General features: G+C 46.7%; 2 protein-coding genes across 3 annotated transcripts in view; one reads left to right on the forward strand and one right to left on the reverse strand.

The window, feature by feature from the left end:
• Positions 1-228: 228 nt before the first annotated feature.
• LOC130253317 (basic proline-rich protein-like) lies at positions 229-23,225 on the reverse strand. The gene is made up of 4 exons (XM_056491814.1): positions 23,181-23,225; positions 21,560-22,088; positions 19,896-19,903; positions 229-1,311 (listed from the first exon to the last, which is right to left on the reverse strand). The coding sequence occupies exons 1-4, from the start codon at positions 23,223-23,225 to the stop codon at positions 229-231; spliced, it is 1,665 nt and encodes a 554-aa protein (XP_056347789.1).
• Positions 21,527-24,042, forward strand: part of KLHL13 (kelch like family member 13) — a 79,508-nt gene continuing 76,992 nt past the window's right edge. For both annotated transcript variants that reach the window (XM_056491433.1, XM_056491434.1), the window contains exon 1: positions 21,527-21,614. The gene's annotated coding sequence lies outside the window, so the exon portion shown is untranslated. The remainder of the gene's footprint in view (positions 21,615-24,042) is intronic.

The following is a 24,042-nucleotide window of genomic DNA, read 5'->3' on the forward strand; positions in this document are numbered from 1 at the left end:
CCTGGAGATGATTCTGCTGAGCTGGATGGAGCTGATCAGGAAATGAACTGAAAGAAACCCAAAAACCCCTCATTTTATGTGAAAAGATCAAACCAAAGGGTGAGATTCTTAACCGAGAGAAGAAGGTTTAAGAATCTTTTAAATGCACCTTTTTTAACAGCTGGCTCTGAAATGACCAAAAAATATCCTGTTTCCCCAGCTGAAAAGGCAACACAAAGGCGCAGTGCCTCAATCCCCAGCGCTGCCGGGAAGCCACAGCCGCACCCCGCACCGAGCCCATCCCCGGCCCCTGATGCTCCGCACGGGCCGAGCCCCGAGGCAGCGCTGAAGGCGCCGAGGAGGGAACCAAAGGCGCTGCCGGGGGCGATGCGGGGCCGGGAGAGCAGCGGGACCGAGCGGCTGCGGCCGCGTCCCCGGAGGGTGGCGCTGGGGCCCCGCCGAGCGCAGCCGGCAGCGATGGGAGACGGGCTGGTGGAGCCGGGCAGCGATGGGAGACGGGCTGGTGGAGCCGGGCAGCGATGGGAGCGGGCTGGTGGAGCCGGGCAGTGATGGGACACGGGCTGGTGGAGCCGGGCAGCGATGGGAAATGGGCTGGTGGAGCCGGGCAGTGATGGGAGACGGGCTGGTGGAGCCGGGCAGCGATGGGAGATGGGCTGGTGGTGCCGGGCAGTGATGGGAGACGGGCTGGTGGAGCCGGGCAGTGATGGGAGACGGGCTGGTGGAGCCGGGCAGTGATGGGAGATGGGCTGGTGGAGCCGGGCAGCGATGGGACACGGGCTGGTGGCACCGGGCAGTGATGGGAGACGGGCTGGTGGAGCCGGGCAGTGATGGGAGACGGGCTGGTGGAGCCGGGCAGCGATGGGAGACGGGCTGGTGGAACCGGGCAGTGATGGGAGACGGGCTGGTGGAGCCGGGCAGTGATGGGAGATGGGCTGGTGGCACCGGGCAGCGATGGGAGATGGGCTGGTGGAGCCGGGCAGTGATGGGAGACGGGCTGGTGGAGCCGGGCAGTGATGGGAGATGGGCTGGTGTCACTGGGCAGTGATGGGACACGGGCTGGTGGCACCGGGCAGCGATGGGACACGGGCTGGTGGCACCGGGCAGTGATGGGAGACGGGCTGGTGGTGCCGGGCAGTGATGGGAGATGGGCTGGTGGTACCGGGCAGTGATGGGAGACGGGCTGGTGTCACTGGGCAGTGATGGGCTCCGGGCTGGTGGCACCGGGCAGTGATGGGCTCCTGTGTGCCCGCAGAGCCTGTAAGTGGTGTGCAGCGGCTGGCGGGGACTCCCCAGAGCCTGGCTCCCACAGGACTGAGCCACAAAGTGAAACCCCGGGATCAAATCCCGCAGGAGGCTTTGGGGCCACTACTCCTGCATCGACACGAATTTGACACTCCAAGGGGAAAGGCACCATGTCTTGCCACTGTATCCAACAGCTAAAGCCATTGTCAAGGAAAAATGAACTGTCCCCCGCCTCTGAAAGTGTTCAAGGTCAGTTGGATGGGCCTTTGAGCAACTTGGTCTTGTGGGAGGTGCCCATGGCAGGCAGATTGGAATTCAATGGTCCTTAAGGTCCCTTCCAACTCAAAGCATTCTGTGATTCTATGTCTCCATTGGGATTGGCAAAGGAATCAATTTAAAGCCATTTATTTGCCTCTGCATGAGAGCTGAGCTTAAGCATGCTCAGTCCTTTGGGACTTCTCCACTTGCTTGTCTTTGAAGCAGCTCTCAGGGGTTGTTTTGATCTTTTCTGCAAGAAATAAGACTCTGGTGGCTTTCCCCAGCTCCTTTCCAACAGTTTGGTTCTTGGGTACTGCTTGAAATACTGGATATAGTGTGTCTGCAATAAAGCAAGCTGAGTTCTGCCCTGTGCCTGGTTGACTTGGCCAGTGTCTTTCCTAATTGAAAAATGCAGAAAGCCCCCAGGCTCTCCTGCACAGATATTTCACAAAGGCTAGAGGCAAAATCAATTTTAAATGGATTAACTCTTATGAGTGTACCTCTGTTTTCTTGAATATGTTATGTATCACAGGACAGTTTAAATAGATTAAGTCTTGCAAGTTTAGCTCTGTATCCTGAATAGTGTGGAATTAAGGGTATCATGTTTCATAATATTGCTGAGGAGGACACTGATTCATTGCACAAAGCAGAGGTCTAGTGCAGGCCAGTGTCTATGGGAAAGAGCTTGCTGTGTTGCTTAGGTTTATGCCTGGTGCTTGTCTCCCCTCACCGTGTCCTAAAGCAGAGCAAACAAGAGTTCAGCACACTTTTCCTCAGGCAGCAGTGGAAGGGCATTCTGGTAGAACAGAAAAGCACTGTTGCTTCTGGGGGAATGACTTGGACGAACACAATGCTGTGGGGAAACAGGTGCAGTTTGGTGCAATGGAAACAGATCCTCCTTTCTTGGTGCTGGGGCAGAGCAGACCCTGGGAAGTAGGGGCAGGAGGGTATCTGGAATTGGGTGCTGTGCTGAGGATGGCACCCACAGCTCATCTCCCCCTCCTGCCACCAGAGTTTGGGGGTTTCCATGGCTCATGGCACTGCTGCAGGGGATTGACTGCAAGGGTCACTCTGCAGGCAGGGGGATGTCTGCTGCCAGAGCTCTGCAGTCCTGCTGTCTCCAGAGCCAAAGCGGGATAAGACCCCCAAGCATTTGGCACACAGGCTGCAGGAGTGTTGTCTGAATGCCTGGTTTGGAAGGCAGTTTGCAAAGCCATGGAGACATGACCCTCCCTGGCACAGTGCTTGCAGGGTGATGCTGCACCAGGGCACTGCTGCAGCGCATGGAGCAATGTTCCAGCTGTCCTGTTAGGCAGATAAACCTGCCTGTGCTGGCCTGGATCTGCAGCTGCTGTGGGCAGGGACTCTGTTTCACACTCACAGCTCCCTCTGGCCATTGGGGCCACCACCTCCAACAGGGTCCTGCTCACTCAGTGCTTGCAAACACAACACATGATTTTCCTGTCTTGCAGATTTAAACTCCTCATTAGTTTTTACAACAGCCAGATGAGCAGCTGACTTTACCAAGGCTGTAAAGAAAGACTTGCCTATTCTGTTTTGAGTATACATGCCAGACAGAAAAGCTCCATGCATGCAGCACAAATAAATATGTCAAGGAACAGAAGAAAACAGTTTAAGAGGTATTTGTGTATAAAAAGCCCAATGAGTAACTACTAATATAAACTTTGAAAAACAAGGAGTCAGATCCTTACTGGAGGAGCCACAGCTGAATGTGCAGGGGGCAGCTCCCCAGGACATCAGCCCCCAGAAATACTCTCTGAGGGCTCAGAAACACCCTCTGGACAACGAGCAGCTGCAGTTTGCAGTGCTATCCAGCAGGAAGCATGATCACCCTGCTAGCTTGCAGAAAAGCAAATATTGACATTTTGGAGAAACTTGTAAATAACATCTTGGCTAAAACTTTATTTGAGTAGACAGGACCTTTATGCTCACAAGCAGTGTGGAATCCAGTAAAGACCAAATGTCAGACTGTAGCCTTTAAAGAACAAGACAAATGACCACAGTAAAGGACACATTACAGTAAGCAAATCTGAAATGAGCAGCAGCCCTCAGAGCACTTTGAGGAAATAGAAACTCATCCAGTACCAACATCTCCTCTGCCCCTTGGTGCAAGGTGCAGGACATTCAGCAGAAGCCAGTTTATATGCTCATGCTACTATTGGCAGCCCTGAACCAAAAGTAGAAGATTCCTCCTCCTTCTCCAGTCTGTGGCAGTGCTGTCACAGTGTTGCCTCACAGCTGCACCCCATTATGCTGCTCCAAGGCAGAAAAGCAGTGTTCCCTCAGGAGCAGAACCATGGGGCTCCCATGCCAGCTCCCCAGTGCTGAACACAGCAATGTATCCCCTGGCACTGGCCAAGAAAGGCAGGCTCTCACCTTCCCAAGGGGGGTGTCTGAGCTGGAAGACCCTCTCCTTGTGAGACAGGAATTACAGAGCATACTCTAAATAAAAGGGCCAAGGTGGAGCATGGCATCAAGGCTCTTGGCATCCTTTGTGCCTGGGTGGTGCAGTCCTGGCTGGATGCACTGGCAGGGCAGGGAAGTGCACTCCATGCTCTGCCAGCCATTCACTTGTGCCTCTAGCTAGCACTAAAAATAGCTCACTTTCATCAGCCTCAAGTTCATCACCAAAAAAGAGCAAGCAGTTTTAATTCATTTGAACACAGCTTCATGCAGTCTTCAAGGGGAGGATGTGAGGCTGGCTTTAGCATTTATTATTTATTCAAGATGGATACCTTTGGGGTACAGTGGCAGGGCCAGGTGGGGATTTCTGATGGCAACTGGGACAATCTGTCATTTTTCCTGCTAATGAGGGTCAGGCCAGATCCAGCCCTGTCTGTGTCAGCAGTTCTGCTAAATCCAGGGGTTATACCAGTGTTCAAATTACTTCCCATTAGTTAAAAACTGAATAAAGGAAGCTCAGTGAGGCTGAAAGCCCATGCAAAACCCTGCACAGCATAGGGAACTGTCCACATTCCTGTAGAAATGATTGTTCACCTCCAAATAGGTGATGGCCAAGTCAGAGACTTTCACAGGGGGTGGCTGTCCCAGAGCCATGGTCTCAGCAGAAAGTGTTGGTCAGTCACTGTTTTAAAGCATTTAACTCAGGTGCTGGGAAAAGCAGCTTGTCAGGAAATACTGAGTTCATACTCTTGTTGGATGCATCTGGCCCTGAGCAGATTGAAATTCAGGCTCTGGTGTAATCACAGCCACTTGTCTTTGATTTACTCCTTGTCCAGGAATGATTTATGTATTTCTGCCTATTGCAGTTCATTAGATCTAAATAACAACCATCTTGCTTCAACCTGAGGGCTCATCCAATTCTTTATGCTGATGTACTCTGACACAAAGTCAGTCAGGAATGTGAAACCATGGCAATATTTGCTTTGAGCCCACTAATATGAAGTGCTCTGGCATGGAGCTGTGCCTGGCTGCTCAGCCCAGGGTTCACAGGCACCCCTGGTACAGCACCATGGCCCTGACCAAGGGGAGCATCAGGGCTCTGGCTCAGGGAGTGGCTGCTGCTCCAGTGCAGATAACACCACAGTCCTGGCTCTGAGGAGGCTGTTGTGGGAAAATGCTAATGGGACTTTTGCTGCTTGTTTGCTGTGGGCCAACACTAGCAACAAGAAACCATAAATTATACCTGGCTTGGAAGGACAAAGGCAGCTCTGCAGGGTGACTTCAGGAATCACAGAACATGGCCCACAGATTTTCTGTGATGTAACAATGTACAAAGACATCCATTCCCTCTTCCAAATGTCCTTCTAATTATCCTGATGAGCTGACACCCCTCTGTCCCCAATGCCGCCATACTCTGGGCCTCACTGTCCATCAGCAAAGCTCAAGTCCCCGTTTGTAGGTACAGCCTGAACAGCCTCACAGGAGCTGAGAGCTGTCTCAGGGCATGAAGTCTGGGCAGCTCTACTCAGCAAGCTCAGCAGTGATGGGCATGGGTCACTGGGCACGTGTTGTGCCTTTGTTAAATGTCAAATTAAAGAGAAAGAAAGAGTAAACTGGGAATGGCAAAACTTCTCAGCACTGCTCTGGGACAGAAATAGTGACTTCCCTGGGCTTGCTCAAAACAAAGTTGCACCATCTTCTCACATATGCGTAGATTTGTTTTGTATTCTTGCAATTGCACCTTTTAAGAGCAAGTAAAAAACTCAACATAACTGGAAAAAAATAAAATTAATCCTGTCTGGTAGCTTGGAAGCTGCAGCTCGTCTTTATCCACAGAGCAACAGCTTGCCCTGGCCCTTGGCAGTGGGGATTACAGAAACTCTGGTGATGCTCAGGGTAATTAATCTGCCCTTCTGGGTGGGAGGTGAGTAGTTCGTGTGTGTGTGTGTCTCTAAGTGCACCAGGAGCAGGTCAGCCCTGGTGGCTGGAGCTTTCCTCCCTGTTTGGCTCGTTGTACATCCTTGTGTCACTCTCTGCAAGGTTCTCAGGTACCACCAGCCCTGACACCTTTTTTCCCCATCCGGTGGTGAGAAGCAGAACTGGCCTTAAACCACAATCATGTCAGGGGACTGTGGGGCCCACCCCACGGGGCTTGGGGCATGGAAAAACCCCAAACACCCAGATCCAGGAGCAGCAGACAGAATCGCTGCAGGGAGCACGCTGGTGCCTGAACCCTCCCATTCCCAGGGGTAACACTGGCGCTGATAAAAGACAATTTCCCACACATTTTGTAGTTTACATAGTGATTAGCTTCTGCTAATTCCCAGGGGAAGGTAACTGAGTTATAAATGGATATATGACGTAGCAAGGGCGTAACTTCACTTCTCAGAAGCCTTTTCTGAAGCAGATGAGTATCTTGATTACGCTGTCTGCATTTCTAGCCAAATGTTTGTTGAACGAGGCGTATTCTTTATCTAGATCCAGTGCCCTCCCTCCTGCAGCGGGTGCTGAGGCAGCAGCTCGGAGCGCCGGGAGAAGCCGGGGAGGTGCAGGTGTGTCCAGGGCGGCTCGGCTGCCCCGGGCGCAGGGAGCGCACGGAAACACACGGGCACAGCTCTGCCCCCTGCTCCTGGGCACAGGCAGGGGGCTGCAGATATGGACAGCTGCTCGGGGCTTTTTAAATGTGGTTTTCTGAAAATCCTACATAATACTGTGGGACTTCTAATTCACGCTTTTCTGATAAATTCACCAGTTAATGTAATTTTTTTTAAACTATGTACAATTTTAATCAATCCTTGCATATACTCTAAAGGAAGAAATGTAAGAAAAAGAGGAAGGAGACGATTTGAGGTTCACTGTCCCAGCAGCTGCAGAGCTGTGAGTGATGTTGGGGGCACGACTGGCAGGCAGGCACAAAACACGGGCGGGCTGGGAGCATCCTCCTGTACCTCCTGTCCTGGACTGTCTTCCTGCGGGCCCAGAGGGACCTGGAAGGCCTCTCCAGACAGCTCATCCCTCTCCAGAGGAGACACCTCTCGAAACAAAACTCACTGAGGGCTGCGGTGGCTGTGCTCAAAGCACAGCTCTGTCTCCCAGAGCGTCTGGGGCAGCATCTCCCCGCGATCAGGGAGAGATTAATGTGGGATGGAGCACTCAACTGCAGTGTGGAACAGCAGAAGCCCTTTCAAAGTGCTGGGTTACATCATAAAAGCTTTAATCACTGACGAAAACAGGGAGGGATAAAAATAGCACAGTGTGTGTTACATACTGTGGCACATCTGGTTACAAGCCGATTTTAGGACAGACTTTTTTTTAAGGAGTGGGACGTCTAAAGTTGTTTGTGAATCCTTTGTAGACAGGCTTATAGCAAGAGAAACAATGAGAAAATCATCTGAATACAAGTGGGTACAAGGAACTCTGAGCTACAAATACGTGTATTTTGGCAGTGGAGATTTAAGGGAATCTGATTTCCAAAGAATTACTAAGTACTTATTTTTGTCAGCCAATTCTCCTTAGGGAATCGTTAAGGGAAAAACATCCAAAGGGCAGAAAGACACTATCTCAACAAACTCCTGAAAAGACAAGCTGTGATTTCAAAGTTAGAGGAAACATTTCGAAAGGCACTGTAAGTACCTGCCAAGTGCTCAGATGCCTCTGGGTTTCACCAGCCTCTTCTCCCTTTACTCCCTTGGGGATCCCTCCGCAGCAAAGGGGTTCCGGGAGGCTGGGATGTGACCAGCCCGCAGTGGCCACACACAGGGAGAGCTGCACGAAAGGCAGAGCTGGGTGTGACCTGACCGGGCTGGCTCTGCTTTCCCCAGCATTTAGAGGCTCTTAATGGATTTGTTATCACTGGGCTCTCAGAGGTGTCAGCACTCTAGTGCTGGAAGTGGGACGGATGTCCCCAAAGACATGGACTTATTTTGCTTTGAATTAAGCTCAAATAAACAGAATTAAAGACCATCTGGCTGAAGGATTGCAGGGTAGCAACCCAGCAGAGAATACAAAAGTGAGGTGTTAATGCTAGTGATAACTTTTGAGCAGAAAGGTCCCAAAGGTTTTGTCTTTGTCCTAATTTTACACTATTGGTTTAATACCCTTCCTTGTATCCTGAGGAGTGTTACTACAAGATATATATGGCTGTGGCTGAGAACAGAGCAACAACTTTGTCTCTTTGCTGCAGAGGCAACAGTGATGGAATATTAAGTGAGCAAAAACCAAACCACTTGTAATAATAAGAAAAACTGATGAGTTTCATTCACACTTATAAACACAATTACATTGTCTGATCATCTGTACTTCCAAATTAATGTCAGTCTAAAGCTGATGGGGATGAGAAGGGACAGCTCTTTCCTGGAGTCCTGTGAGCCCTGTGCAGATGCCCAAAGCAGCCCAACCACTGTGCTGCTCCATTCTCCTAAAGTGGGGCAAATGCTTGGAACAAAAGCATGAAAATATGAGAGCAACTCAAAACACTTCAACTTAAAACAACCCCCTGTATGGATGGAGCTCAGTGCTGGTGGATGGCTGTAAGGCAGGAGCATGTTGGTGCCTGTGGCCATTGGCTTAGCCATGCCTGAGATGAACAGGACAGAGGGAGCAGAGATCAAAGCATATTCCAGGTCAGAATCTTAAGGCTGACACACTATATCCTGTTTCTGACATCCTGCATTTTCCTCCATAGCCTTCTCTCTGTTTCTGTTGGCTACATTTGTCCTACTTGTTGGACTGTGCACTTTTAACTCCATTCTCTTTTAAAAATTGCAAGGAGTTCCTATTTGAGAGCATAGCCCCAAAAGCTGAAGCTGTGGGATAAAAGCTAAAAGCTTTTGTAAAAATAATTGTTAAATGTCCTTTTACAGGCCAAAGCTGTAGAAGAAGCAGCAGCAAGAATTAGCAGTGTCCCTGGTGGAGGCCTCAGCATAGTCTATAAAGTTTATTGAAGATTAGCCAACAACTGGAAAAATGATTCCTGTTCCAACAGTAAAGCAAGACATACTGAGCAAGTTTTGCTCTTTAATATAAAGTTTATTTTTGTGCTGTTATGACCTTCTTTAAACCAGGAATCTGGAAAACAGGAAAACCCAGGAAAACCAGAAAAATGGCTAGAAAATGTTTAGCAGTGACACTGCTGACCCTGTGGTGCTGGGAGAATGGAAGTGGGAAAAGTTTCATGAAGACACATCTTCTTCTGTGACACTGATAAAGCTGGAAGGACCAACACACTTTGCACAGATAACCCACACTTCAAGTCTAAAATAGCAGATATAGTCTTCAAATGCAAATGGAGGAGAAGTGTGCTGGGCTAACTGATGGTGATGGGTAGAGGAGGTGTCTGGAGAGAGATGTGTCAGCCCCCACAGAGCAGCAGCCCCGTGTGGCAGGGGATGTGACAGGGCAGCTGTGCTGCATGTGGTGCTGCACCCACACTCACAATTTCACATGGACAAGTAATACAAACAAAACCCAGTCAGAGGGTCACATCCCTGCTCTGCAGATGGTTTCAAAGCTTTGGCAAAAACCCTTGACTTTTTCCATAGGGAAATGTGACTGCTCCTCCCAGGCCATGAGCACAGCTACCAGAGCCCTTCCTCCTCCTCCTCCTCCTCACCTGTTGTTGCAAGCACCTGGGGGTGCAGAAGGGACCTCTTCTGCTGCAGCTTCAGGGGACAGTGATGGAGCAGGGACAGATGTGGAGACTGCAACTATACCTTGTGGGAAGAAGCTCCTGCAAAGCCCAAATATCCCCTGTTGCTCCTGGTGAGCAGCAGGTTCACATCAGCTGGTAGGTGTGACAATGACCTCTCCTCTCAAATACTACAGGAATCTTCTGGCAGCAGGATACCCTCCTTTCTGAAAAACAAAGGCTAGAGGCTATTTTTAACATTTTGATTTCAGGGGTTAGTATATTCAAATATTTATTGGATGGCCACTCTTGCAAGGGTGTGCCTGTTTATTTATAGCTGCTTCATGTTTCTGATTGTGTTTTCTCCCATTCTTGTGTTGTTCCAGCTAAAACAATAACTTTCACAATCCTCTTCTGCACATTTTCCATGTTTGTGTTACACAGAGTAACTGAGAACAGCACTCATGGTGAGAGCTGAATCATTCCTGGACTAGTGGATGTCATTGCTGTAGCAGAATTTTATATTAAATTGCTGTTGGGGAGGGACCAGGTCCTTCATTGACTCCCACAGTCACAAGAACCTCTCACATATCAGCAAGATGTCAGGGAGGCACCACAAGGCATCCACGTTGCTCTTTTCTCTGGGGTTCTGCATCCCCAAAAACCCCAAAGGCAAAGGGATGGGTGAATCAATTACCTTTTTGTTTCTGACATTTATGTTGTATTTGGCAGCACCAGGATGGAGTGACATTTCAAAGCCCAGGCTTTTTTGTAGATTCAGGTTACACTGCCACAAATCCCTTTTTAGACTCTGGGCTCACCTGGAAATCCCTGTCCTTACATTATCCTCATTAAAATATGGGAAATGCATGTGGGCCAGCACTGCCAGCATCAGGCAGTGGTTTGAACATGTGTCACTGGGACTCTTCTCTGTGACCTGCCTGGGAGGTTGTACCAGGCTGCTGCAGGGTCTCCCAGAGCCATGGGTGAAGACAGAGACATGGGCAAGGGTTGCTCAGTTATTTCTGAGGTATGGTGTAACATCAACTCTATAGTGAAACACTGAAATTTCATTTTAATTCTTTCCACTGAGCTGCAGGCTACAATTCAACTAAAATTCAGATGCACTGTATTGAAGTGCAATTCCTCTCTACCCCTTAGGAGCTGCATAGTAAAAAGCAGGCTGCATCCAGCATACCTGCTGCATTCCTGGGCATCAGCAGCACCACAGGCAGCTAGGAAAGATGTGCTGAGACAGAAGCAGTAATTTTGTTTTCAGACATTCTGGGTGATAATGTGGTAGTAACAGTAAAAACCGCTGCTGTCAGAAATGTGCATCTTTAATGCTAAGTCTGCTGATGAAAAAAACAGTCGTGGGAAGTACCTCAATGTCCTTTTTCTCCTGAAAAGTCCATGATATTTGGGAACTGCCTCTGGGGTACCACACACAAAGAGTTCATGCAAGGAGACTAAAGAAAGGGTTAAGCAGCTCTGCAATGGTGCCTTGAGACAGAGAAGCTCTGATGATAGACATGATTTCTCTCATTTAATGAGAATCCTCATTTCATTTTTTAATAAAGTGGCTCTCTGCCAGGAGGAGTCACAGAGAAGGCACAACCCCCCACTGGGACACATGGATTGACCAGGAAATGAAGTTGAATATAAAATATATTACATGTATACTAAAAATAATTTTAGAACATGCTCTAAATTCCTCCCTGAATTTAAAAAAAAAAAAAACCAAACCAAAAAAACACCCAACCCCCAAAGTTATTTGGCATCCCTGCATGGCCAGGACAGCTCTGAGCATCCCAGCAGGATGGAAACTGTGTGCTGCTGTTTATCCCTGGCTTCATATCTGCCCACACAAGGAAAATTGACTGTGGCTGGTGTGCTCAGAACATGTGAATGGAAACAGTAAGAGCCCCTCTGCCACACAGGGGCCAGTGTGTCAAGGCAGGGAAGGGAGTCAGGGTGTTAAATGGGTGTGGTACAATACACCCAGATACAACAGAGTGTTCAGTGTCCTCAGGAAGGGATCCAGGACCTTCCTGAGGGATCAAGTGGTCCTGCTCAGCTGTGGAATGGCAAAAGACCATAAATTACATCCTTAATCCTGGACTAGACAGGACAGCCTGCAAGGCATAGCCCATGGACTGTGTGCATTACAACCTCTGCTCCTGATGGGAAATGAAGACCCAGTTTTGTTTTCTCCTCTCTGCCTGACCACCTGGGTTAGAGCTTCCCTAAGGATCTCTTCTGGCGCTGAAGGGGTTGCTGGAGACCAGATATCTGGGGCACTTGAGAATGGAGTATCAGCCTTGTAAAGCTCCACAAATTCCTAGCTGTGCAGGCTCCAGTCATCACATAAAAAACAGTCACAGACCCCAGACAACAAAACCCTGGAGAAAAGACACTCAGGACTCACCTCTGTGCCTCTGGTTTTACTGGCACAAAGAGGAGTACTCACTGTGCTTGCTTGTCAGATATTCACAACTCTTTCCAGGAGCCTTTCAAGGATATTTTGAAAACACTTTCTGTACAGTTTCATGGAAATAATTTTCCGTGATGTGTTGAGCCAAATGAAGGGCACCTTCAGACACACACCCCATCTTATTGCATTGCTTTTGATACTGCATTTCCCTGTTTGGTGTGGGGGTTTGCCACTATACCCCATGGACACATGCTCTGTGGGATCTCCATCCCTTTCTTCAGGGCAATGTTTACAGCCATCAGAGCCTGCAGCTGGGACCAGCAGTAAATAAAGAGTTTCAAAAGCAATGGGCTGGGTTCACCTCCAGTATTTATCCTGCTGCCAAACACCTATAATTTCCCTGCCAAAACTGATGACCTGTTATTTACAACCCCCACTTTATGCTAATTCATTTGGTCTCCTTGAAGGGAGACACTGCTGAGAACTTCTTCCATAACACAGAGAATCAAGTTTTGTTATTAAAATAGTATATATACTGCCCCCACAACCACCAACAGGGTTTCATCAGTGCTGGGGCACAGACAGGAGAGCTGATGGTGATCCAGGTTTCTGTCAGTATTGATACTCTTTGTTGTGCCCTCTCTTTCTCATACATGAAATTCAGGATAAGCTATAAAGTGTATGCAGGTTCATATACTATGTAAAGTATATGCAGATTCATGAAAATTCTACATGACATTATGCTGTAAAGAAGATGGACTAGAAGAAGCAAAATCATGATACTGCAGTCTGATGGTTGTTTCTGATCAAATATCCCTCTCTAAATGAAGCCCACCTTAGAAAGTTCCTGAGGAGAGTAAATCTCTGTGGTCAGCATGGACATTCCTGGGCAGACCTTGCATAGTCTGTTCAGGAGCTAGGCTGTGAGCCTTTCAAGGAGCTCAGCCTGTTTCTTTTCCAATACTTGTTGTGTTGCATTTTTGTTTATGAATTTTACTTTCCTTGTGCCATTTAGTCAGGATCAGTTGCCTCTGCCCTCCCTGCTGTAATGGATCTTGGTGTTTCCTATTCAGGATGCAGTAGCCAAAATGTTCCCCCATAGATAAAATATTGGACTGAACATCTTTGTTTTCTCTCCACAGCCATTATCCTTGTGCTGCACAGAACAATAAAGACATAGACTTACTCTGCAGTCATGGCTCAAAACTTAGGATTTATACCCATGCAGCTACTACAGTAAAATACCCTGTAATGAGAGAGCTGGTGTCACTGGGTCCTGCTGATGCTGTGCACACTGCAGCATCTCGGTGGTGCGAGCACATTTCACAACAATTTGTTTATCTCTGTAGAAACAAACCCTTCACTGTTGTTGCTGCACTGCTGGTTAGCCTCACTAGAGGTGCCCTAATCTGCCTCAGGGCAGATTCCTTTTTTTTTTTCAGGAATATCATGATGAGGGGCTGCATTTTATCCTGTGGCAATGTGAAACTTTTATTTGAAGTGTTGTTTTAGGACATTTTGGGCCACTAGGTAGTCCTGAGTTGTTCTCCTGTCCGTATTTTGGCACGGCTCAGAAGGTTTAAGATGCTTTACTGGTGGGTGAGCCCAGCTGATGAATGGAGTCATTCCACACCACTGACAGTCACTAAATTTGCTCCACTTGGAACCATTGAGCTGCTCTTGCTTGGAGATGGATTTGTTAATGTATTTCCTGACAGCGATCAATAATTTATTTTATATTCATTGTGATCTCTATTTGTGAGTGAACCCTAAAGACAGATTGCTTTGATATAAGAGCTGTCAAGTGCTGCAGAAAGTCCATTTAGCAGCTCCCACTGTGGAGAATGAGAGCACACAGTTGCTTTCACTGCTTTTGTGCTGTTAGGGGCGTCAGAGGCAGCTCTTCTGCCAGGACATGGCCAGGCTGTGTCACACCCAACTTTGATCATCTCCTGCAACTTTCAAATGAACAGTGCTCCCAAGATCAGCATGAGTGTTTGCAAGAGGCAAGCAAAACACAGCCTTTATTACCTTTCTTTTTGTGATAGAAAAATAATACACAACAGAAGTTCATATCTTGTTTTGATATTGTAGCTATAAATTATAACTTATTAAGACATACAGGGCTTTCTAGAATTCCACATTTTCTATCCTTACTGCTAATTATAAAGAAACAAAGGTGAACTGCTTTCTTCACCATGGGAAGAAATTCCCAGGTATCAAAGCAGCATAGGGATCATGCCATGAGCAGTGAGCAAACGAGGAGAGCAGTGCTGTATTGCAAGGCTCCCCTGCTTCATCAAGAGCCACTGCTCTTCCTATTGCTCCAGGGGAAATTGTATATATAATCCCTTCATCTGGCACAGACCACTTTCCTGCATCCTGGCTGAATTGTGCTGGCTGAAGGAGTTTCCTCTGCTGGCACTTGTTCCCTGTTCAACCCCACCTGTGGGAAAGGAAGATGAAAGTGATGTTATTTATCTGCATTCCTGGCAGTGTCGAACTCCCATTTCCTCGTGATGATAAGAAAGACTTGTAACACCAGTTTTATGAGTTAAAAGTAAGCTGATTTTACCCAAATTGAGGATTATTATTAGTGTTTTAAAATTCCTGTCATGTTGTGAAAGCTGCCCTGCAGTCATATGAAAGGAGTTAGAAACATTTGCCAGCGGGGAACAAAAGCATAAGCATGCAATGACAAATTGTTTAGCCTGGAGAATACACAGTCTACAGTGGTGGAAGTAGTTATGTGGTGATTAGTAATTCTGTGCAAAAAGTGTTGTTCCAGCTGTTGCCCAAGCTAGAAGAACAGTGAGAACTTGCAGAAGACATCGATTAACCCAGCACTTCTGCTGGCTGTTGGAACTTGCATATGGTGAATGCAAACATAATTATTTCACAAGTAATGAAGTATCCCATGCTGGCACTTCAAAGCTCAATCCTGCTGTACAGACATAAAAAAAAGAAAAAAAAAAGAGATTGATGGGAATGATAACAAACACCTTATAGTAGTTCATTTTGGAAATGTATAGGATTGAAAGAAAGTACTGTGTTTTGCTTTTTTCCTCAGACATTTGTTGGAAGCACTTCCTGACTTGCACTACTTCACTTTTTGCCTGACAGTGAGAAAGAGTTACAATTGGCTATTTTTTCCTGATGACCATAAAAGTTATAAAACAAGCCAAACTTTAGAAAAGACACAATGAAGATACAAATCTGACACTACAAAAACCCAAAAATAATTGAGACTTTGGACTTGCTGTTAATCTATAACTCAAACTTCAAATTCCTAACCCTCTCTGGACTGCTTCAAAATGTGTATAGGAAATCAAGATAAAAGCAATAACACAACTAAAATATTGATTTGCTTCACTCTTCTTTATAAATTTGAATCTCAAAGAGAGCAAGCAAGGAAAGACTTTACAGGAAAATTCCTGCATTAAAAATAAAAGCTGTTGTGCAAGAATTACCAAAGAAATGTCTTGACTGAGTCCTGCACCAAGTTCAGGCACAACCTGCAGCCTGCCCCAGCTCCCAAATGGTAAAGCACCGTCTCTTTATCTCAGCTAAGGAAAAGAGCTCTCTGATCTTTTGACAGTGATATTTTATTATAACACATTATAGAATGAAGAAATCTATTTTTAAAATAGTTATTAATCTGAAATTCTGCTTCACTGATTTTCACTGGATAAAAAACATGATAAACTTCAAAATTACTTTGGAGGAAATGACAAGTTCCACTTTTATTTGTTTTTTGAGCGAAATCCTTTGAGGTAAGGGAAGACTTGGGGCTGTGACTGGCAGACTGCAGCTGGTAAAGGTTGTTATTTGCCAGTGCTTATGTTCCCAAGGAAGGCTTCCAAAACAATTTATTCAACTGAAGATGAGGAGTCCTTGCTACAACGGGAAGTCATACCCTGCAAGACAAAGTGGGTAAAACATTTTGTGTATCTACCACAAGAAGCTATACCCTGGGCAATGGACCTCTGGCTGTCTGATCCCCACTTCACCCTTTTCTGCAAAGCTGGTGATTTTTGCAGAATGCAAAATCTACTGGTATGTCTTGAAAAGAATAACTCAATCAGCAGTCTTGGCATTTATGAATTTTAAAAATAGCATTAAAATGTCAGTGTTGCTTTTATATCAGTCCTTCATGGCCTCAAACTAGAGAAATTATTGCTGCACTGGACAATATAAGAATGTTAGTGGCTAATTTAGGTCAGATTCCCTCTTTGTAGTTGTTGGGTTAAATTTTATAACCACTCTGAATCCTTGAGGCATTTAAATCTCCGCCTGCTCTGGATGGCCTCCTTTCTGCCTGAGTGCTAGTTACAGACTGTACTCCCTGCAGTCATCTTCTCTGATTTCCCCATCCTTCTTTCTACTCCCTTCACATTTCATTTGTCTTCCCAAGCTCCTAAGATTTGGATCAATTGTAACCTAAATGTTTTCTGTATTTTTTTTTTTTTTTTATTTCCACATGATGAATTTTAATGCTCAGTGGCCAAAATAACTCCCCCTTCCTACATATTTTAATATTTTAACTATGTCTCTCCGGTGAGATGCTCCATTTACATTGGAAATGTTTCTCTGGGAGTAGCAATGCTGTTTATGCTGATTTCTTTCCTGCTCTATGGTGAGCTAGGTTGGTAGGGAAGGGCAGGCTGTCCAATCTGGCTGTGATTCTCTGCTGGCCCAGTAATTGCCATTTCAGTGGTGGATGACTGTGTGAAGGGCAAAATGGGACAAAATATTAAGAGGGCTAAGAGAGATGAGGCATTCAACATGGTATGAAGAAAAATTAATCTTTAAGTTGTTGTTTAGCCCTCATTTTTACATTTGTGAAAATGGCAGTGGATGGTGAAAAGAGGTTGGAAATCAAGGCTTTCATTTGTGGGATTTATCAGTATTATAATTTAATCTAAAATGTTTTTGTGTGCCAGCATATACCAGGCAGCGATTTCCTCTTCTAAGCACTGGGAACTACCCTAATACCTGGTATTTTTGTAGAGCAAAAGCACTAACTGTGCAAGGAGAGGCATTTCAAACAGCTTCTTGATAAAGCTTTAATATATATTTAGTGCCATTGGCTTTTGAGGGCTGCCTGCAGCTGTCTGGGGACGCATGGCTGTGTCTCTGTGCACCTCAGCTGGCTCTGATCTGAGCAGTGCTTGGGCGGTGAGGGAGCTCATGCCCATTTCTGTGCCCTAAAGCATGAGGCCAGAAGGTGAAATTTCCATTTTTCATGTTGGACACCAGAAGTATCTCATGTTTGCATCTCAAGACAGGGAGAGAGGCTGCCAGGCTGTCTTTCCTACAGGAAATATCTGAGAAATTGGGAGGCTTTCCTTGCTGATGTTCCTGGAAAGCAGCTGGTGTCTCCTGGGTGCTGTTGGAAGTGGAGTAGGACAAAGTTGTAGAGCACTGCTCTGTCCTCTAGGGATTTTTATTTTGATAACCTTCTGGGAGAAATTTCCAATTCACACCCTGGGGAAACACCAAGAGCAGGGTGTAGGTCCACTCCTGTCTGAATGAAGAGTTTCCAGCAGACGTGGTGTGCTGTTCTCAGCTCCCTGTGTCTCTGCTGGAGGCTGTGCTCACAGAGCCCCTCCATATGGTCAGTGCTGGGCTGTTCCCTGCCTTTGGAACAGGAATGTTCCTGCAGGAGCAGCCGGCAGCTCAGAACTGCCTGTGCTCAGCAGATGTTCCTTTCTACTCCAGCTCTGTAGGATTTGTTATGAATTATTGGGAGCCAGAGTTCTCAGTGAACTTTGGAAATGCACTGTGTGAGGCTGGACAAGCTGTCTTGAGGGGGAAAGGCAGCTTTAAAAACACTTAAAATGAATGATTTTTTTACCACAAAATATTTTCAGTGTTTACTGCCTGACAAATATGCACCTCGCCTCTCATTTTAGAATGATTTTAATTTTGTGAGGCTGCTATGGTAGCATGAATATGCAGATCTATCCTAGCCAGAACATTTTCATTATGGCAAAGGTATAAACCCTGAAAGTAACTTTTCTATATTGCAGAATAAAGTAAGAGGAACTAAAAAACATTCATGCAACAAAGGAGCTCACTTCACATCTGGTCTTGCCTGAAAAGGCTGACCTGGAACAGAGACTAGACAGAGTGAAAGGAATAAAACAGGTAGTTAAAGAAAGGTGTATCAGATAAGTGATACACTTCGGGCAGTGCAAGAGTCTGGCAGGGGCTACACACAAACCAAATCCAAGACTGATCCCAGCCATGAGTTTTTACACTTTTATAAGTTTTGGTTAATCTACATATTTGGGTCAATTATCCAGCCCCCTGGCTTGCCCCCTTCCCTTCACCGTTGTTTCTGCTTTTTGGGTACCAGTCCTTGATTCTCTAGCTAGAAAGGAATTGTTTTGTCAACTACCCTGTGAAGAGACCTTACTAATGCCTTATACCAAGTTTCAGAGTTACACACTAAGCAGCAGCAATTCTGGAAAGTATAAAAGCTGAAACCCAAGGCATCACTGGAAGCACATAGATGCATCTCCACCTGTAGCCCTGCACTTGGAGAAGGGGTCATGGATGCTACAATTCACTTTGGCAAACAATGCTGGTTGAAAGAGCTGCAGAAATGCTGCCTTAAACATATGTGGGTACACATAACATGTGAGCTGCAGCTCCTCACAAGCTCAAATAAAGTTCAATAGTAACTACCTGCAGAACTGCAAATAGTGAATCAATTTTCAACAGGCAATTGAGACTTAATAGAGCTTAGATTCTTCTCTACCCAAATTCTGTGTTCTGCTTTGTAACAGATTCTGTTACAATTTATGGCAAATGCTCAGAGTGAATTGTTCCTAGCTCAGATGGTGGTGGGTACATGTTTTCTTTTGAGATAAAATCGAGTTGTGTAATTTCAGAACAGGAAATACTGTTGCTTAATGGATATTTCTCTCTAATCTGTAATATCAATGCAAAGTGATTGTGGGGTGGATATAAACCTGCTCTGCCTGAACTGATAACTGTTCATTTTTTGTACCTTTCTTAGATGCTGAAAACGTGTATTATCACACCAAATTATGTTCACTACAATTACCAAATTCTATCAGATTTGTCAGTATAACTAATTGGAATGCTGTTTTGGAAGGAACTGTTAGTAGACTTATACAGGAAATGTTTGTGATTACTGTCTTGCTGTAATATAATATGCAATGTATATTATAATTATGTATAAAACTTACTTTGTAAATTGTTTTATATTAGTAATTTTGTGTATTTGTCTTGTGCTGTGTCTATACTTCAAGATGCCTGACAGAGAGTGTACAGTAAATTTCAGGTGGGTTTCTTGCAGAGAATACATAACAGGCATCAAAGATTTGTAGAAAAGTATGCTAAGAACAAGTTTTTTAATGCCCATATAATATCTAAACAACCTGGTACATGTATTTCCAAGAAGAACTCCTTAGTGACAAAGCCTAGGTCTGCTGAACAGAGCTTTGCCCTCCCCTGCACAGCTGGGCTCCTGGGGGCTTCCAGATGCACGTTGGAATTTGGTGCTGAGATGTCCCAGGTGAAGACCAGGAAAACTTGCCTGGTTTTTAAGGTGAAACACTGGAGCACATGTGCACTCGATTCATTTGCCAAGTCCTTAGTAAAAAAAAAAAAAAAAAAAAAAAAAAAAAAAAAAAAAAAATTCAACTGTGAAACGAGATGGAACCCAGGCTGTAAAAACCCCACCTTTTTCCAGGGAAATGAGCAAAGAGGATCATAAAGTTGCTGACTGATGGAAGTGTGGGCTTGAACTTGGGCAGAGCCCAAGTGCATTGGAGATATTGCCTTGCCTCAGGATAAAAAAGAGCAGCAGGAAAAAAGCCCAGTATCTGGAGTGGCATGTGTGTTATAGCTGTTGTCCATCTAAATGGCAAATTTTACTTCCTTTTCTAATAGAAAGAAAGAAACAAAAAGGTGAAGAACTCACTCTTTCAACCTTTTTTTTTTTGTAAAATATTTTGACTGAGCACATTCCTATATTGGAGTTATTCTATTTGGGAACATTTGTGTAATATACAGTGTGTCACTCTGTCCATGTTTCTTCTCAGCAGAGGTTAATTCTTCCTTAAGTTTTGTTAAGATAAGTTGAGACTGGCAGTGGCTCACACAAGAGGTCATTTTTGAGGACAGGAGTTGGAAAAATATACACAAAAAATGCTTTCTTCTGCAACTGAGATACTGATTTTCTTGACAGCTTCAGAGTAGAAGTGAATTGGTTCCCTGTGCCTGAATTTGCTTCAGTTGCTCTCAATGATGTGAGGAGAATAGAAGTGAACTCAAAACTGCCCATAGCAAAATCTGTTAGAGAGTTACTCAACCAGAATATCTTCTGCTCTGAGATTGTTGCTGCACTGGCTTTGATAAGGCCATGTAAAAAATGTCCAGATAAAAAAAGAGCTTTAAAAGCAAGTGCTGTTAGACATACATAACTCCCAGATGGTGTGTTATGGTCTCATAGGCTGTTCAACCTTTCCTCCAGGGTTAAAAGAATGAGGAGCTGGTTGCAGTCTTGGCTGGGAGGCTGACTATGGCTTCATAATTAGTTTTGCATCAAGTTCTTCCCTCAATTGCATTACTAAAATTCCTAAAACTTCATTAGGGTTGTCTGGGTTTAACTAAGGCATTATTTGCCCTAAGATTACCTGCAGTCAAAAATTTGCTGAATGTTGGTGGTTCAGTAATTAAAGATGTTTACAGGAAACAATACAGGCAGAACGGCAGAAGAATGGCTGTTCCCAAATCCAAGATGTGGCCACATGAAAAAGAGGAGAGGACTGTGAAGAAAATTCAGGGTTAGCATCCTCCAGCGTTATGGGAGCAGGTGAAGCAATTCTGAGCTTTCCAGGAGCAGACACTGTGGCTGGGAGAGCAGCTTGGGGCTGGCCTTTCACTTGGTAATATTGCTGATCCCAGATGAACCCCTGGACAAGACAAGATGTTTTTATCTGTCACTCACATTCCCTAGGCCATCAAGGACTCGGTGAGTTTCTGTGAGGGGATGATGGAGAGGGGCTCTTCACTGGGAATTGCAGTGACAGGACGGGGGGGGGGAATGGCTTCGAACTGAGAGAGAGTAGGTTTAGATTAGATATTGGGAAGAAATGATCTGCTCTGAGGGTTGTGAGGCACTGGCACAGAGAAGCTGAGGACGCCCCATTCCTGGAAATGTGCAAGGCCAGGCTGGATGGGGCTTGGAGCTACCGGGTCTAGTGGGAGATGGCCCTGACCGTGGCAAGCGGGTTGGAACTAAATGGTCTTTAAGGTCCCTTCCAAGTCAAACCATCCAGCGATTTTATGACTGTTGCTGCCCCTTCCTGTCCTCCCTGCCGTTCCAGCAGCGCTCCGGACGCACCGAGCCGGAGGCGAGCTCCGCTGGAGGCGAGCTCCGCTGCAGCCCCGCTCGCCCCGCCGTCCCTCAGACCGGCCCCGCCCCTCCCCCGGGCCCGCCCCGGCCCCGCGCATGCGCAGTGCGCAGGCCGTGCCGGTGACGCGGGGCCGGGCGGGGCGGGCCGGGCGCGCGCGGGGAGCGGGGCCGCGCTCGGCACTTGAGGGACGCTCCGGAGCGGGGCCGCGGCCGGGGCCGGGCGGCCGCAGCCGCAGGTGAGGGCGAGGGCGGGAACCCGGCTCGGCTCTGTCCCGCTCGGTGCCCGGCGGGGCCGGGAGCGCCGCGTCCTGCGGGGCCTCTGCGGCCGCGGGGGGAGCGGGGCCGCGCTGGGAGAGCGGCGCGGGGGGGCTGCCTCGCAGCGGCGGGGCTGCCCCGTTCAGCGGGGCCGCTCGGAGGCCGCGGGGCAGCGCTGAGGGCGGCGGGGCTCCCTGCGTGCGGGGCAGACCGGGGTGTCCCGGCGGCGCTCGGGGGGCGGCGGGCGGTGACCCCGTGCGGGGGGACAGTGCGGGACTCCGCGGGGGGGACGTGCCCCCATTGCAGCGAGCGCAGCGCGGGGCGCTCGGTGCGGGCAGAGCCCCAGCGCGCCGTGCCCGGCGGGGCAGGGACGGGTCCGGCAGGACGGGGGTCACCGCTGGGAGAGGCTGGGGACGCAGCGGGACTGTCCCGGCCGGAGTCGTGTGCGGACCGGGCTGCGGAGCTTGTGTCGCTCGCAAAAAGTATCTTTAACTCTCCTTTTCCAGGCTTTGTTGTGCAGCCATTGTAGTCGTTCTCTTCCTTCACCCGGCCCGTTCTGCTCGTCGGTGTTTATTGTTCCCTGGTCTTTAAATAGTCTGCGTGAGGTCTGGGTGCAGGAAGGAGTTTTGGGGTTAGTTCTGAGATGCAGCCATTAGAAAGGGGCACGTAGCTGTCGGTTGTAATTAAGTTGTCAGTTCCCTCTTCTCCCTGTTCGCATAAAATTTAGGCCAAGCTCTGTTTTTAGTAGGTACTGTTCAGGACTTTCCGCCTCCGTACGAAAAGTGCGATGTTAGCTTAAGAACTCTAGGAGTCTTGGCTCGGCTCCTTTGTATAATTCAGGAAACGCAAGGTGCACATCTTTTTCAGTTTTGTATGGCAAAGGGTTCTTCAGCTTGGATGTTCTGAGTGTTAATGAAACTGATGCTGTCTTGGACCTGCTGTGAAATCTGCATCAGAAATACTTCCCTTACTCATTTAAATATGCCTCATACATTTGAATGGAACGCCACAGAGGAGTTTTCCTTATTCTTCCCCCAGTGAGCTACACATAGAGATAATGCTAATGAATAACCTTCAGGGCTCTCTTCCCACTTCTCTGATTTCATGGTAGAGCTTGTTCTGCAGTCCTGTTTAATACTAGAATACGCTGCAGAGTGTTGATAGTAACAAAAAAAAAAAAAAAAAAAAAAAAAAAAAAAAAAATTGTATAGTAACTTAGATTAACTGCTATCCACAATGCACTTCTTGTGATCTCTTCGAATCTATGATTTTCAAAATTGTTCTTCTAAACATTTTCCTTCACTCTTAAAGTTCAAAAAATTGTAGCAAGGTTCCAGCACAAATTAGCATGCTGCTCTGCTTCAAAGAAACCAGACTAGCTTCTAGTGAGCTGGTGACAGTAGGTGTCAAAAATGAATTGAAGTGACTTTGCCCCAGCCAGCTTTTTACTACTACTACTACTATTATTATTATTATTATTATTATTACTTTAAAGAATTTCTTCTGCTCTTCTGTAAAAGAATCACTAAACTGAGTGTCAACTGTACCTGACCTGTAGCAGTAATAGTGGCTTGGAGAACTCTGCGATTCATGGTATCATTGGCACAATTTCTGGTGATGTATGAAGCAGATCAGCAGATGCACCCAGCCAGAAGAAAAGGGTTATGCCCAGATTCCCGGATCTAGTTTGCAGTGGAGTCCCTCAAACGGCAGGAGAGTGTGTCTGTAGAGCCACGATGAGCACTGGGATATCTCGGGCAGCCTTGGGAGCAAAGCAGGGAAGGGAGGACGTGCAGCTGGTGTCCTGCTGGGGCAGCACAGGAGGCTCAGAGGGGAAGTGAGATGGAGCTGCTGCAGGAAGGGTTCTTCTGCTGGCACATGACCTGTCTAAAGGGACAGTGGGATTTGGCATACAAATTTGCCTTTTCCCCCTGAATTCCAGGCCGGGTTGGATGGGGCATTGAGCAACCTGGTCTAGTGGGAGATGTCCCTGCCCATGGCAGAGGGGTTGGAAGGGTATGGTCTTTGAGATCCCTACCAACCCAAATTGTTCCATGAATTCTAGTCACAAGTGGAGTTTTTAAAATTTTGTTTTGTTTTCCGACAGGCTGAGAAAAATGCTGGCATTCTTAAAAGAGGGAAAAAAAAAAAAAGTAAAAAAAAATCAACAAGCTATCTCATGTTGAATGTGTCTCAGTGTAATGGGATACTTGCATATGCTTCTTTGACAATGGTGATCAAGCCCAGGTTGTCTAAAGGTATCTAAAGGTATAACCTTTGTTGTCTGAAATAAGAAATCATTGAAGTTACCTCCAGGCTGTATGTTCTTGGTGTGGTCCAGCTGTTAGAAAGGGATAATTAATCAACACTACAAAGAAAGTGTTGGTAGAGATTCCAAAGGAATCTGCA

Source organism: Oenanthe melanoleuca, chromosome 4A (assembly GCF_029582105.1).
Source record: "Oenanthe melanoleuca isolate GR-GAL-2019-014 chromosome 4A, OMel1.0, whole genome shotgun sequence".
Taxonomy (NCBI): Eukaryota; Metazoa; Chordata; class Aves; order Passeriformes; family Muscicapidae; genus Oenanthe; species Oenanthe melanoleuca.

What these genes read in the sequence shown, in the direction of transcription:
- LOC130253317 (XM_056491814.1), bottom strand. Translation starts at nt 23,225, where the DNA reads ATGAATCGCAGAGTTCTCCAAGCCACTATTACTGCTACAGGTCAG. An exon ending in CTATTACTGCTACAGGTCAG is followed by an intron (nt 22,089 to 23,180) that starts GTACAGTTGACA and finishes CAAGCTCCGCAG; the next exon opens with CCCGGTCCGCACACGACTCC.